Source organism: Arctopsyche grandis, chromosome 12, assembly GCF_051622035.1.
Source record: "Arctopsyche grandis isolate Sample6627 chromosome 12, ASM5162203v2, whole genome shotgun sequence".
In the NCBI taxonomy this organism is placed as follows: domain Eukaryota; kingdom Metazoa; phylum Arthropoda; class Insecta; order Trichoptera; family Hydropsychidae; genus Arctopsyche; species Arctopsyche grandis.
Window position 1 is genome coordinate 6045685 of NC_135366.1, and position 16098 is coordinate 6061782.

General features: G+C 37.9%; 2 protein-coding genes across 2 annotated transcripts in view; one reads left to right on the forward strand and one right to left on the reverse strand.

The window, feature by feature from the left end:
• The window catches only part of LOC143920042 (uncharacterized), a 366222-nt gene that overhangs the window by 282840 nt on the left and 67284 nt on the right, over window positions 1–16098 (forward strand). The window lies entirely within an intron of this gene.
• On the reverse strand, window positions 5493–14883 carry Tbc1d22 (TBC1 domain family member 22). The gene is made up of 3 exons (XM_077442716.1): window positions 14272–14883; window positions 9668–10150; window positions 5493–8222 (listed from the first exon to the last, which is right to left on the reverse strand). The coding sequence occupies exons 1-3, from the start codon at window positions 14743–14745 to the stop codon at window positions 7797–7799; spliced, it is 1383 nt and encodes a 460-aa protein (XP_077298842.1). The 5' UTR covers window positions 14746–14883; the 3' UTR covers window positions 5493–7796.

Below are 16098 nucleotides of genomic sequence, written 5' to 3' on the forward strand. Positions count from 1 at the left end.
TATTTAATTTATACCAGGAAGGCCTAACAAGTAGCCCCAATGCGCCTTCCTGGCCAGACACATTGTACATTTGATACAAATATTATTAGTATTATACAAAGTACATAAATACATATCAATTAATATACACAGAGACATCTATGGTTAAATTTGTAAATTTGCAGCATTTTATACAATTCAACGAAATTCGAGATTGCTGAAAACTCGAGATTTTGCGAGAAAATGTGTAAAGTTGCCAATTTGTTGGAACCGTTTCAATGAAAATCAGATAAATTGGCAAACTCTGATCGAGTTGGAGTCACAAATCTACCAGAAACCAGTGGGATTTGAACCCGTGACCACTCTTCAAAGCATTATATGTTAACCACTAGTCTATTCTCCTAGTTGTGTTTATGTTAACGTCCGTGTTGGCATTACATAAAACGGAGCATGAATCATAAATGCATAACATAAAAATTCGAAAATAAGACAGAAATGAGTCAGTTGTCTTCAAAATTCAATACTCAAAGGATGTTAGTTTCTTGATAATTAACTTACTTAATAAAGAATAATTTAATATTGATCTTTATGTTATTATATAGTATACTAGTATTTTTACCCGGCTTCGCTCGGTATTTGTAATATAAACCGCTTAAACATGGCCAATCTAATAGTAAACGTTTTATTAAATTTATTTGAATAGTTTTATTTTATTTAAATTTATTTGAATATTCATTTGTTTGTCACGGATTCTACAAACGAAACAAATATACATACACACAAAGTCTCTTTCGAAATTATATATTAGATGTAAATGTAGACAAATAAAAATTATTCATACTGAATGAATGTACTTCGATTATCCGGACTACTTTCACCCCCAATTAGACCGGATAATCGAGGATCTACTGTATGAAATGAGTTAAATATATTTGTTTAACAAACCTGTTTTATTAGGCGTAGAAGTATTTCTCTATTAGCTTCAGCCTTAGCATTTCTTTGTTTACAATCATCGGCGAGTGTTTTCCTCCAGAGAACGTCTTCAAATTTCTTTTCTCGCAACGAGACCAATGCTTGTTCAAATTTTTCCTTGGAAATCTCTTGTTTTTCATGTATTTCATTTAGCTATATTGGAATTAAGGTGTAAGTATTAATCGTGCGGAACACTGGCATAAATCATCACTGCTTTAAATTCTTAACAATCACTAATAACTACTGTAAAAGCAGAAAAAATTGTTTTATTTATTTGTATTAAATCATTTAAGAAGTTTATAAAGTTCTAAAAATTTTATCCAAATTAAATTGAAAAGGATACTAGATCTTATATAGAGTATAAATTTACATATGTACTACCAAAGTAAGATCAATTTGATTTTTATTACGTTAATTCAACAAATCATCTACAGCCATTCACTGCTGGATGAAGGCCTCTCCAACACGCTTCCACTCGTCTTTGTTTTGCGCAACTCTCATCACACATTTGCCTAATTTCGTTTACCCATCTTCCCTGCAGTCTTACTTTTACCCATTTGCATTCTCTTGGTTACCATTCAAGCACTTATTTTGTCCACCTTTCGTCCATTCTTCTAGCCACATTGCCATTTCAATCTCTACTCTATCCACTACCCTTGTCATACTTCTCACCCACGTGTTCCACTTCCTGTTTTTCCTCATTATCCTTAGCATATAGCGTTCCATACTTCTTTGAGTGCATTGGACTTTGTGTAGCATCTTGGTATTCATTGTCCAAGTATGTAATGATATATCTTATATAAGAAAACAAAAATGGAGTAATAAACCTTTCGGAAGTGAATCATCTTTATTCGATTCTCGGTTGCTTGATCCTTCTCAAGAATTCTACTCGTCAAATACTCCCTCTCCCAATCGTACAACTCTTGATTTTCAGAGCGTTTCTGTCTATAAAATTCATTTTCCACGTTTCGCTTTGCCCTCAAATAGGCATTGTATTCTTGTTCTTGTTCAAGTTGTATCTGGAAACAAATTACACACTTACAAATATGAACATATGAGAAATATCAAACACAGAAGCAGTAGGTATACTTTCTTCCGCTGTTCCTTTTCATTCTCCCACACGACATGAGCCTGATGTGCAATTTCCAAGTGCGAAATTTCCCTCTGCATCTTCGCCGCCATTCTATCGAGTATCTTACGATCGTGCTCCGGTATCTGTCCGCACACACCGATGGAGTCCATACTTATCGGGGTCAAATGTAGATCTTCGACCTTGGCGCACAGCCTTTTGATGCATTTGGGCATGCGGCGTTTCGGCAACGGTGAAATCGGAAACATCTTTTCGTTCGCATAGTCGGATGAGGTATCCGTTGTTTCACTTTTTTTGCAGAACGTTCCACTCTGCTTGCCGGAAACGTACAGCTGATCCTTGCCATCTTGGATTTTTTTGATGGTGCTCTTTTTCTTTTTGACTTTACGTGATTTTTTCATCGGAGAAACGATCGCGATCGGTTTTATAGATGCAGACATTTTTATCAGGCGACGGAAGAAAGCCTCGATAATGACTTTTGTGTTCAATTGAAGTTTGATATTGATCAAACTTGGTGTTGACGGAGAGCGCCACTAGAGTTAATTGATTTCCAACTGTTGCATTTAGATATTAGAAGTAAGATATAATATAACATTTAGCTATGTTCAACACTTGAGACTTTATTTTAATCAGTTTGTTGTTCTAAAACTTGCACTCCTCTAGAACCTAATATTGTACCATTATTAGAATTTCATCTTGTCCAAATTTTTCAAAATCTAAAAGTGCTGTATTCCTGGCCGTAATCCTGAAACCTAGTATCTTTTTTAGTACAACTATAGAGCCCAGCCACACTGGGTGACTTGCGAGCAACTTCGACCAGATCAAATGTATGCAGTTGTATGGAGCATGCCACACCAGACAACTCACTGGTTGCCTAAGCCATAATATCATCCGACCATAGTGATCGGTTGTTTGCGTTCGATTTGGTCACGGTGATTTTATGCTTGAGTGACCAGCACGATCCCTCAAAATGTGGTTCGGTGATTACTGGTCACAAATTACTCGTCACAAAGTCACTAAAATCTCTATAACGGAACATCTGGCAGCCGAAAAGTCCATCATACTAACGATAACTATCATAGTAACGAGAACTTGAGTGCCAAATATTGTGTATTCGCGATTTTCATGGCAAAAATTGTCTTTGTGACCACCCCAATGTGACGAATAGTCCAATTACCTCAAAATGTATAGCGTTGTATTGAGGGGTGCCACACTCGATGACTAGTGAAAAAAACATGAACACGCATGACTGTGTCGTCACATATTGAAAACTAATATAGGTATTAGTGAGCGGATTTTTTATCGCTCTTGGTTACCCAAATTGAGAGACCATGAGTGACCACGAACAACTACTCTACAGCGACTAAGGGCGCAGACACACAGTGATGCGTGGCACATGTTTTTTTTTAGATAGTTTTGCACATATAAAAAACTCAAGCGCGCCTAGTCTATGTATGGCAACCCAGGCTAAAACTCACCCCATGGAGTGTTTTCGGTGATATTTTATCCATGTATTGAAATAGGTTTGACAGTGATTGATAACAGCGATTCCAATATTTGAAATATAACTTAACTTGTCGAAATCGTACGAATTAATAATAACATAAAGATACGCCCAACACAGCTGGAGTCTAGCCATATGATTCAGTGCCCTAAGTTGCCGTCAAAGTCACTCGCAAGTCGCCTGGTGTGGCCCGGCTCATACAGTTGTACTAAAATGGTACAGTCAAATAGTATTTCAGACTTGAGCGGAATATAGCATGGCTAGGTGATTGTAATTTAGCTCAGAAAAGATCCAAAAGAAAAAATAGTGTTGCGATATACATATGTCAGTTGTTTTTTCATTCAATTCATTATAGGTTTGTTACCGAGAGTTGGCGCGAACAAATAAGCTTGTGTAGTGTCATTGAATAGGTGTATACTGTGCTGTCACACTATTCATTCAATAATAATAAAAAGACACTCTGTCCCAATCGCGCACTTCTGTGTGAGTAAAGGGGAACGCGCCAACTCTCAGTAACAGACATGTACTTTGTGAAGGTTCTTTCCCTTGACAATATCAAAAAGATCCCCTTTTCCATGTCATTTTCCCTCAAATTTAATACTTAACAAGACTGATTTGCATCTCTGGTATATATTGAACATTAATTATTGATATTGAGGTATTACGTCATTAGCCAGCAGCATGGCTCGGCGGTTGCTTTCGCCGGGTTCGATCCATGCTGCTGGACTTTTGTGACTATGGTCAGAACAGACTCCCAAGTCGATCGTTTCCTATCAGAGTTTGCCAATTTATCCGATTTTATTATCGTTCCTCGTCAAATTAACAAAACCCATCCTTTGTTACCACTACTTGAATATAATTTCAAATTTTATAATCTATAAATGTGTATATGAACAAGATTAAAGGTCTGACCGCACTATACGGCCGTCGACACAACACGGCAAAGTTGATACAAAAGGCAACTCTGTCGCGTGACGCGTAGTGCGTTATATCTCATACAATTTCATACAAACAATATTTGGCCGCACGCTGCCGTTCGTGTCGCAGACGCATAGTGCGGTCAGACCTTAATACCGTAGATGTCGCACAGGGGCAGTCCGAAAAATTGTCACCATGTGAAAATATAATTGGGTCCATCAGCTATGCTACATAAACAAATAAATATAAACAAAACGAGCAATGAAATAAAACAAGACGAAATTTCCAATTAATATAATATTTCATATAAACTTATCACAATATTTGTTGACATACTTTAATAACTATATTCGAAATTTATAAAATTTCCAAATCAAAAACAATATATAAAGTTTCGTAAGTGATCTCACAAAGTCAAAAATGGCATACGGTCCGAGTATTACGTTCGACGTTGTATATTATATATCGTATTTTTCCACTGTCAACAGTTTCATAAGAGTTTTAATCATTTAACACTCTATTACATATATTATTCATATATAATATATAAATATTAAACATATTTTGTATATTCTGAGCGCTCGAATAGATTTGAATAATTATAGATTTTTTTATTTTTGTATAATTAATGATATTATATAACGAAAAATAAACACAACTAAAATGCAAGCGAGATATGTATACAATTTACATACACATTTTCGATGAAATTCAATTTATATTATAAAATACACAATTGACGTAGCGAATTCAATGACTTTCAATTCAAATTGAAAAATTTACGTTTGGAGAGAAAGACCGGAGTAGACAAATGAAATTAGACATGAAAGCAAGCCCCCATTTCTGCTACAAAAGTTTCGAATTATTGTCTGTTTATTATACGCCATAAAAACGACGCTATTGATAAGACTTTTTATTGGCTATTCTATTTTGTAAGTCCAGCATAAATGCTTCACTCAATTTATCACCACACTGCAACTCTCGCTTGGAATGATTATAAAAAGGACCCAAAAGGTCCTGTTAATTATAACATGCGACAAAATTATGTATTAAAGCCACAACGATATATGCCATTTCAAGCAAATATAATATACATATTAAGCATCGAGACAAATGGTACCTTATTATTTTAGACCCATACATATATAATGAAATAGTCAGAATAGAATTAGTTGTTTATATTGTAAGAGAGACTATCCACTGTCTAAGTGCATTCGTGGGTGAACAATAGAGACCCCGGATTAGGCTAACGGGACTCAGTAAGTACTCAAACAAAGGATACACTGGAGTTCTCACAGACCTGGACGAGTGCGTGCGAGACCTTTAAGTGCCTAGACCAGTGGTTCTTAACCTGGGTTCGATCGAACCCCAGAGGTTCGGCGGAGGTCAAGACACACACCCGGGTACGGTAAATGCGGAGGTCAAGACACACACAAGTGTTCGGTGAATGCGCATATGAAACTGGTGGGTGTCAGTACCTCCAACAAGGTTAAGAACCACTGGCCTAGACAATGGACACATTAATGGATTGGGGAAGCTGTGCTGGGCAACTTGTCCCCTATAATGAGGTACACACGGTAGATCAGATTATTCTGGAGCGAGCGGTGGTTTCATGTGTACCTCTGGGATTGTTGAATAAATGCTGTGAAGCGACTTTGGCCTGTCATTTGGATCCTGAACCCACCGTACGCAACAATATGTATGGCTGTCAGCTTAGTAAACATAGGCATATTGGATCAAATTCGTAGGAAAAGCCTGACGATAAGGAGTACCATTTGTCTTGACGCGCAGATCGATTAATTAAAAGAGCATACATATTGATTGGCACCGACTTAATTGGAGACAAATTTAAGTGGAAAACATCGAAGACACAAATGATCAAAATGGTTGCTATGGTTAAAACAATAAAAATATCAAGTGGCTCATATTATTTGTACTATGATTTTTTTTAAATCGCTTATAGAACGTTTCACATGCTTAAAAACGTCAAACTGGTACAAAACACCTCGAGTTTTAAATATTGGCTAAAATTAGGGATTGCAATACCGGTATAGCGGTAAATCGTCAAAATTTCGTCATCGGTAAATACCGGAAACTATTTTATCGCGAATTAAGTATACATATAGGTTTTTCATTCCAAATTGACCCTTTTTCATTTTAATTCAATTTTAAATGAAAAAGGGTCAATTTGGAATGAAAAACCTGTATACAGGCGTACAATTGCATAATATTACATTAAAAATCAATGCAAATGGTTTATTGTGGATTAGGTAGTCTGGAATTTTTTTTTATTTTTAGTATTAAATGTGGCTACTCTAAATTAATAAATTCACTGGCAACACAGACTGACTAAATCGTAATAAATGCGATCAGACAGTTGTTTAAAATATGATCAAAACTTAAATAAATATATATGATTGGTTAAAAATAAAAAAATATATATTTTTACGAATTTACTTTAATGCATTTATATGACATTATTCACCTGAGATTTATTTTTAACTAGCTGAACCCAGCATGTCAATCATTCCTGTTTTTGTGAACACATTTGAAATTATTCAATTATTAAATTATGAAATTATTCAAGGCGAGGCGAACAAATTTGAAATTATTGCGTTGCAATGCCACTCATTCCTTTTTTCCCAATCCCGTTCCCGTTTTTGGGCGATTTCTTTTACAGAAACCATCGCGGACATACACACAATAACTCATGTAAGTTTCATCGCAATCGGTTGAATGGTATAGGAACGAATACGTGACAGATTTTTATACACATATATAGATTATTTATGATTCAATCTAGGTTAACACTTTTAGGAAAAGAAACCACATACAGCTATCAAATCCACGATAAATTTTTTTTTCATTTACCGGTAGTAGGAAGAATCATTTACCGTTGACCGGTTTATGAAATTTGACGATAAATTGCAATCCCTAGCTAAAATATTCAAATAAATACAATACGAACGAACAACAGTTTACATTAATAAAATAAACTATGTTATTGAAAACTTACATGACACAACAAAAGAAAGAAAAAAATTAAACATCTCAAAAGTCTATAGAGACAATCTAGTATATATGTATTATAATTATGCAAATACAAAAATATCAAAAAATGAGTTTTTATTTTATTATAATTATATATTTGATACGTAATCATAATCAACAATGCAAACTCACCGTACGGATGAAAAATCAAATACATTCGGGGGCAAACTAGGAATAAACCGTACATATGTACAAACTACAATTATCACAAACTTCTCGTAATTAAGGCCGACACTTGCAAGTCTTTGTATGATATCTATTCATCATAGTATACTACGCACGTCATCTCGTACTGGAGTTCTGGGGGAGATTGTTCGTTTGACTCTGCAGATGGTTCGGCGCGTCGGCGAAGACGAACTTGAGCCGGTACGCCTCCGCCACCAGCATCTCTATGTGCGAGTCCTGCCAGTTCTGCGTCGGCACGTTCTGCAACAGAATCATCAGGCCCTGGAAGTCTCTCTCCTGCATCAGTCGGTCGCGCCAGTGGAGGAGGAATGCGGCGCACACGTACAGCTGGAACGTGGCAAAGCCGTCCGACTCGGCCAGGTACGTGTCCCACAAACGGATCGTACAAGACAACGGCAACTCTCTAGTTAGCAGGTTGTTCATCCACCGGAACGAAAATTGTAAATAGTCCACACCGTGCACCTGCAAGTGCTGATGCAGCGGCAGATCGATACGATGGATAAGTTCTTTCAATTGATTTACCTGAAATTGAAAAATGCACTATGATATAAAATGCGAATGTGAATGCGTCTTTTTGAGGTGAACATTTAGATTTTATGAACATCAAATAAAATCAATGATGAATTAGTAAACCCTTTGATATAAAAAAGCTTAAAATACACTTTACTGACCAATTCCGGAATACGGCTGATCTTCAGATTTTCGCAAAGCAGTGCTAACATATTATTATTCCAGAAAGATCATGTGAAGTAAAGTCATGAATGAACTCTAATCACATAGTAAATCAAACTAAACATACATATAACATGGATTCCAATTAATATTTGTTCTGAGATGTTTTTTCTATTGATTGTGATGTTTTTTATTGCTTTAAAATACTTATAATTAATTATCTGGTGAATTTTAAAAGTAAAATATACTTTCTTTTACACATTTTTTATTTTGTATCTATTGGACCAATTTTATATTTCACTACGTTTACAAGGATTTGTTTTCAATCTCAATATTTATTTTTTTTATCTGAACGTAATAAAACGGAATTGACTATTAATTAATGGCTTGTATTTTACGGTTCCGTGACAAATCGCCCACGGACCTAACACTCAACGACATATTGATCATGCGACAAATCGCTTACAGACATTACACTCGCAGATAAATGGCTCACGCGACATTACGCTCACGGAATTATTCGTACGTACAAAAACGTTATTTTTTACACAAGAATTATTCCAAAACCCAACTAAACGTATCGTGACGAATCGAGTTTATTAAAAGATTTTTTTTTAATTCTTCGTATTAGTAAGGATTTTCGTAGTTGTAAGGTTTTTGAAATATGTAAATAGAATATAATCAAATTGTGATAGGTGATAGGATAGTGTGTTAATTCGTCAAGATACGTTTAATTGAGTTTTGGAATAATTCTTGTGTAAAATATAACATTTTTGTACGAACGAATAATTCCGTGATCGATTTGTCGCGTGAGCCATTTATCTGCGAGTTTAATGTCCGCGAGCGATTTGTCGCGTGAGCAATATGTCATTGAGTGTCAGTTCCATGAGCGATTTGTCATTACACCGTATTTTACTGGTAAGTATTTTAGTCTATTGTTGTCAGTATTTAAATAAGAAAGGTCAGTATTTATATTAAATGGCCAGTATACAAGTGGTGAGTATAAATAATAAACGGTCAGTATTTATATTAATGGTCCGTATTTAAACATAAATGGTCGGTATTAATGTTAAATAGTAAGTTTTATTTTGACGAATGGTCAGTATTACTTTTTGATTGGTATGAACACAAGATTGGTACGATCTTGATAGACAATTCCATCCAACAGGCATTGCTATTTGTTCTGGCGAATGTACGTCGAATTTTTATACTGTCCATTTGTTATTTACACTGACATTTAACAATATAATACTGGCCATTTAATTTGTTGCCTTAATCAATTGAATATTACATACCTTATGTTGAATTCCCAATTGAGCAAATATATAATTATCCTGTATACTATCCAAAAACTTAGACAGACACCAGAACGAATCGGCTTCTATGACCTTCCTCTGCTGTTCGGTCAGCGTGTCGACTTGCCAATTGTCCAAATCTTCACCGAGCGGCACCACCTCCTGCAAGAACACCATGAAGAACGGAGTGACGAGATCGTTGATCCCTTGCACGTAGCCGGAAGCCGGGTGCCTGATCGCCCAGATGTACAGGATGCGTTCGAACATCATCTGAACGGTGGTCTGCTGGAAGAGCGACACGAGCGGACTCATGCGGGGAATGTCGATGTGTATCTGACGGTACGTCTCGTCATCCCGTTCCGACTCATAGTACTGTTCGACCAGCTGCCAGTAGTCTTGGCGTTTCCGCTCCAGCACTTCCTGACGCCGCTCGGCATTGGCAGGAAGATAGCCCGATAGCAATCTCCAAGTGACGGCGCGTATCTGAAAGATAAGCAATTCGAGATTTAGTCAATAAATCATAATACACAGCAAAGCTCAATGTTAAACAAGTAATCGTAAGAAATACTGCTTTGATTTAAGATTTTCGAATTATAATTGTCCGACACATGGTACATATGTATGTATATGTGCTTACTCAATATCAATTTTCAGTGTGCGATATTTTGATGTTTAACCGTTTGCCCGCGGCCGTCTTCTATGGAAGCTTTGGGCGACAAGTCTGTAGCGCGTCTGTCTTCCATACAATTTCTGAACTTTGCACGGGATTTTGAGGCTTATATGCGCCTATTTCAACTGTTTTAAGGTTCAAAATTGGTTGAATATATTACTGAGAGTTGAATGCCATCTATTCAATTTGCTTAAAATGAATATATACAAGTCAAAAATTAATTTTTTGTGGAACCATACTGAAACCTCGTTTATGTGACGTCACGTCTTCATACAATTATGAAGAATGATTATTTGACAATTAATCCAAAACTGCGAGATATATTATGTATTTTATTGTTTAAAATAATACTTTATGTGTTAATTAACATATCTGGTTACTTGAGTAAATATTAAAATCTGTATTTAAGGTCGAAAACTCGATTGCCAAATTCGCGAAAAAGGTGCCGCGTACAGGGCTTGTTCGCTATATTTATTGCCGCGGGCAAAGGGTTAAAAATAGCTTAGATAATGTTTATCGAATCCAATACATCAAAATGAACGATTGCAATATTTACAATTGGGTTAATTCATCGGTAAATACATTATCCAAAGTCATATGTATAAATAATGTGACCTTAATTGTATCTATTAGTAAAATCCAATACGTAATTTATTTTTTATTATACCCATGCTATACGTATGTATATATTTATTTGTATAAACAATAGTAATTATATGTATTACACAATGGACTTCTGTCGTCGTTATACAATACAATAAACGACTGTGCTTCTGTCCAATGGATCCAAGCCATGTAAAAATAAATATTTCATAATAAATTCAGTACCGGATTTACTTAGTTGGCAACCGGGGGCGTAACAAACTTCCAGGGGCTCTTATATTATTATATGATATATACAAATATACAGAGCCAGGTTCCAAACCTACCCCCTTGCCCATTACACATAAAATATGCGAAAACAAATCGTTCTTAGTAGCAAAATTATTTTTTTCACAGCGCTGTTGAATATTGTTATGATAGAAATTACATCGCTTTCAAAAGGTTACATAATGAAGAAGAAGCCGTATTTAATGCATTTTCGGAAATGCGTACGTGCGCGCATAAATTCCCCATTGACTTGTACTGGCGTCTGCGATATTTTGAGAAAACAATAAAATTATAACGGATATTTTTTGGTTATATAGGCGCAAATGAACATCCAGTATACGGTTCGGTGATTACTGGTCACAAAGTCACTAAAATCTCTATAACGGAACATCTGGCAGCCGAAAAGTCCATCATAATGTAGTGTATACTAAAAGGAGCCGCCGTTATAATTGGTTTCGAGGATTATCTCCAGGCTTAAGTTCAAGTCGGCTAACAATGAGATACCCCCGAATGCACTTAGCGGTGGTAGTGGTAACTCGGTCGTATTCCGGTAGAGTTCTCAGAAACCACAGCGATAGCGTAGGACTGACTTCCGTGGCACATCTAGTACGTGAACATAACAATAGGTAAACAAACCGGACGTCGAAGATGCCCTGAGCGACCTATCCGTTATAAGGCGGTACTTGGGCGATATCAATATATTGTGGACGGAGCACTGCCAGTGTGTGTATCTCCTTAATCACCAATAAATGCTGTGAAATGACTTTTACTTGGATCCTCCACCCACCCCTACGCAACAATACTAACGAGAACTTGAGTGCCAAATATTGTGTATTCGCGATTTTCAATGTGAAGAATAGTCCGATTACCCCAGTACACATAGTACAGTCGGAGTGTACATACATTCAGTTGTAATATATGGATTTCAACTGGCGTTTTAGGTCATTCATATTCGAATGCAATTCAACTAGTAAATTATATCTCTACAAGCGTAGTCATATCCGTTTGAGAGTTAGTTATCCGAGTGTGTAGTAAATCCTCCAAAAAATTATAAAAAGAAATAAAACTAAATAGGTCTGTGGAGCATATCTGGCGTACGAAATGTATGGCGATATCTCGAGTACAAAATTTTGTTAGTAAATATGTACATATTGATTACTCGGTAAAATTTTATAATTATGAAATCAAACATCAAAATATTTTAGTTGCTGTAAATGTATAATTAGATGCCAATAAATTGTATGATGATAGTCTTTCCATCGAATCGCTCGATTTGCCTGCCGATAAAAAATGGATATAAACATTTTCCTGTAATGTTTTCACTTAACATTTTTATGTTATATAATTTCGAAATGTAATTTTTTCTGATAAATAATAATTTATATGAATGAAATCATCATCATCTCCAGCCTCTCCAACACGCTTCCACCCGTCTCTGTTTTGCGCAACTCTCATCCATCTCACCCCACACATTTTCCTAATTTCGTCTACCCATCTTCCCTGCAGTCTTCCTTTTACCCTTTTGCATTCTCTCAGGCACCATTCTAGTACTTCTTTTGTCCACCTTTCGTGCATTATTCTAGCCACGTGGCCCACACATTGCCATTTCAATATTTTCACTCTATCCGCTACTCTCGTCATATTTTCCCGTCTTTCCTCGTTATGCCAAGAATACAACGTTCCATACTTCTTTGACTGCATTGGACCTTATGTAGCAGCTTGGCGTTCAATGTCCAAGTTTCACATCACTGGAAAACAAATTGATCGAAGATCTTTTTCTTCAGGCAAAATGGCATTTTTGATTTAAAAACTGCATTCATTCGACCAAATGCAATGCATCATAATTTCATACGCCTATTTATTTCTTCTTCTTTACTACCAGACATGTCAATTATTTGACCTAAATATATGTAAATATTTACTATTTTATTATCCAATGAAATGCTATCAGGCATGCAATAACTATTGAACATTACTTTACTCTTAAATACATTAATTTTTAATCCTACTTTCCCTGTCCATCTGTGTTAGTCTGTTAAGTAAGTCAGATGGATCGCGAGCTATTACATAAAACTATATCGTCTGCGAACCGAAGATGACTCAAGAAGTGATTTTTTTATTCTTGCTGTGTTCCATTCCAAGTTCCTGAAAACTCCTACAAGTACTGCATACATTAATAAATATAATTTTTATCATAATCTCCAAGAAAAAAAACCTAGGTCTGAAATGGCAACCCTATCCGCCACTGAATATATTTCTACAACCATGACTTTTTATAATATAAAGGCAAACTCATGAAATATAATAATAGCAAATTGCGGCTATTGTTGCATACTATCATTAAATTGTAGTTTGCTTTAATATTGCATAAAAAAATTTCATCAAGCTGTGAATTTCTATTGCATATTTAAACCGAATTATTCAAACCAAAATGAGATTTTCCATTTAACCAAACATTAAATGAAATAGTCCATTTATGAAACGTCGTTTACAATTAGACTTCTGGGAATAGTTATTTGTTTCAATCGAATCTAATTTACCGGGATGTAGAATACCAAAAATAAGCATTTACATAACAAGATCAAAATGTGCAAGTATTGGAGTGTAAACCTTGAAATTTCGCCACATTGATTAAATATTATCTATAAATTTTCTGTATAAATACAAAAAAATATATATTTTTTGTTTTAAATAAATCAATATCATTTGAAGTAAATAATCAAAAATACATGTCAATATGTAAAGCATGCTAAATTGAGCTCTTTTTCCTATTATGCCGTACATTAACATTAGAATAATATAATACTATGATTACTAACCAAATTAAATTAAATTATAAAATAGAAAATGATCAGTAGATCAGTGGCTATTAAAATAGATATAAGATGTATTGTGAACATAATTTCGTAATAATAAAAAGCATTTAAAAATCAAATGCTAAATATGGCAAAGTAATAGGACGGTGTAATTAAAATTAGCACCGTGCAACGGTTATAGTTGGTTTCATAACGCTTGCAATATGTGATTTGAAAGAATGGGGCGTATAGGAGGTGTGTAATAGAACCTTGACGGGCACACCAGACCAGCTGAGGTGCTTCAGCTCGTTGAGATCGAGCAGTTGGGTATCGCTGAGGTGGCGAAACCTCTGCAACTTGGACTCGTAGGTGTCGTGCGGCGGAGAGCGCACTGCCTGGGGTCTTCCGGGGGGTCCGGAGCGGCGCGGGGGGCGAGCGCTCCCACTCCCGCCCCCGCGCCGGTGGGACTCCAGGACGCTCCACGCCGCAGAGAGCGACACCACCGGAGAGATGTCAGCGGAGAGAGAGGTGGGTGCGGATGCTGGTGTGGGTGTGGGTGTGGAGTCGTCGTCCACTTCCCAGGCGTCGCGCACCGACTCTTGGAAGTCCTTGAACGAAGAGGCGGCCATGGGAGTCCTGGGTGAGGGGCGGCCGGGAAGAGCGCCGCCGCCGCCCCGCCAGAAGGAGCGCCCCCCGGCGACAGAGCGTGCGCCCCCCTCGCCCTCGCTGACAGCTGCCTCCATGCGCCCCACCGCGCTCCCCTCCCCTGCCCTGCCCCCTCCCCACTCCACTGACAACTGGACACAACACACCGGCGACTTTACGTTCACGTTCGCCTCCACATTCACACTTCACGCTGACACCTCGTCCAATCACATAATGCCAACATGACGGTCTTGCGCTACATGCTCGATTTTATTCATGCTTTCAGATTAGTTTGTCGAAATGAAGATAATAAATAGACTTGGGGCGAGATCACACGGCGGTGAATGTGGGACGTGGGTTTTTTTTTTTAGATAGTTTTAAACATATTATGGAGGATGAACGAATGAGACGACTGGCATGTTAATGCACGTGTTTATTATATGACAGCTGAAGACAGAGTGAGTAGTGGCTCTCCGAACCCAGCCGGGTTGGTCCCCACTCGCAGGAAGGCAACCAAACTCGACCATGTCGTATAAGCGAGCCGCCACATCACTCCCCCCCCAGCATCAGCGATACCAAAATTACAAAGAAACAAATTTTACAATAGAAAAAAAATTATTGTTACACAAAGAGAAAAAATTATTACGTGGGGAGAAAAAAAAATTGTTGACGTGGGTCATCCGCTGTGTAGGTGTACCGCCCTGAATGGTCGGTAGATTCGAGGGCGGTGACGTCGCGAGCAGGACGGTGGCTGGTCTGATGGTCGCGCCGATGCGATGCTGCGGCGGCGCCGCTCTTCCGAGGCTGATGTCGGTTGGTGGGGTGGCGGGGGCGGCAGGGGCATCGATGTGGTTGATGATACTCCAAACTGGACTGTGAGTCGTTGTGGCTCGTGGAGGTGTTGTAGCGCTACCGCCCGTCTCGGCGTGACGACGCTCGTGGGGACGGACGGGGCCTTGATGATGATGATGATGATGGTGCTGAGGTGGTGTATGTCTTGTGGTGCTGGATGACCGTTCTATGTGTAGTGGATCGCGCATGACTCCACATCCAGCTGTCAAGATCGTCGTCTCATTCGCTCCCCCATTTTTTTGCACCTGTCATCGACGTTGTGGCTGGACTCATGTCGATAGGTAGGTAGGTAGGTAGGTAGGTAGGTAGCCGTGTCTGCTCGTTTATTGTCACCCGCGGGCCGCGGCGTGCTGTGTTGATGGCGATGGGGGCGCGGCGGGTAGCTGGTAGCGGGTAGCCTGGCTCGGCGAGGCAGGGATGAGCGGCATGTTGAAATTGATCGAGGCTGCGTGGCTCGATGTCGGGGGTCACCAGTATGGAGGATGGACGAATGAGACGACTGGCATGTTAATGCACGTGTTTATTATATGACAGCTGAAGACAGAGTGAGTAGTGGCTCTCCGAACCCAGCCGGGTTGGTCCCCACTCGCAGGAAGGCA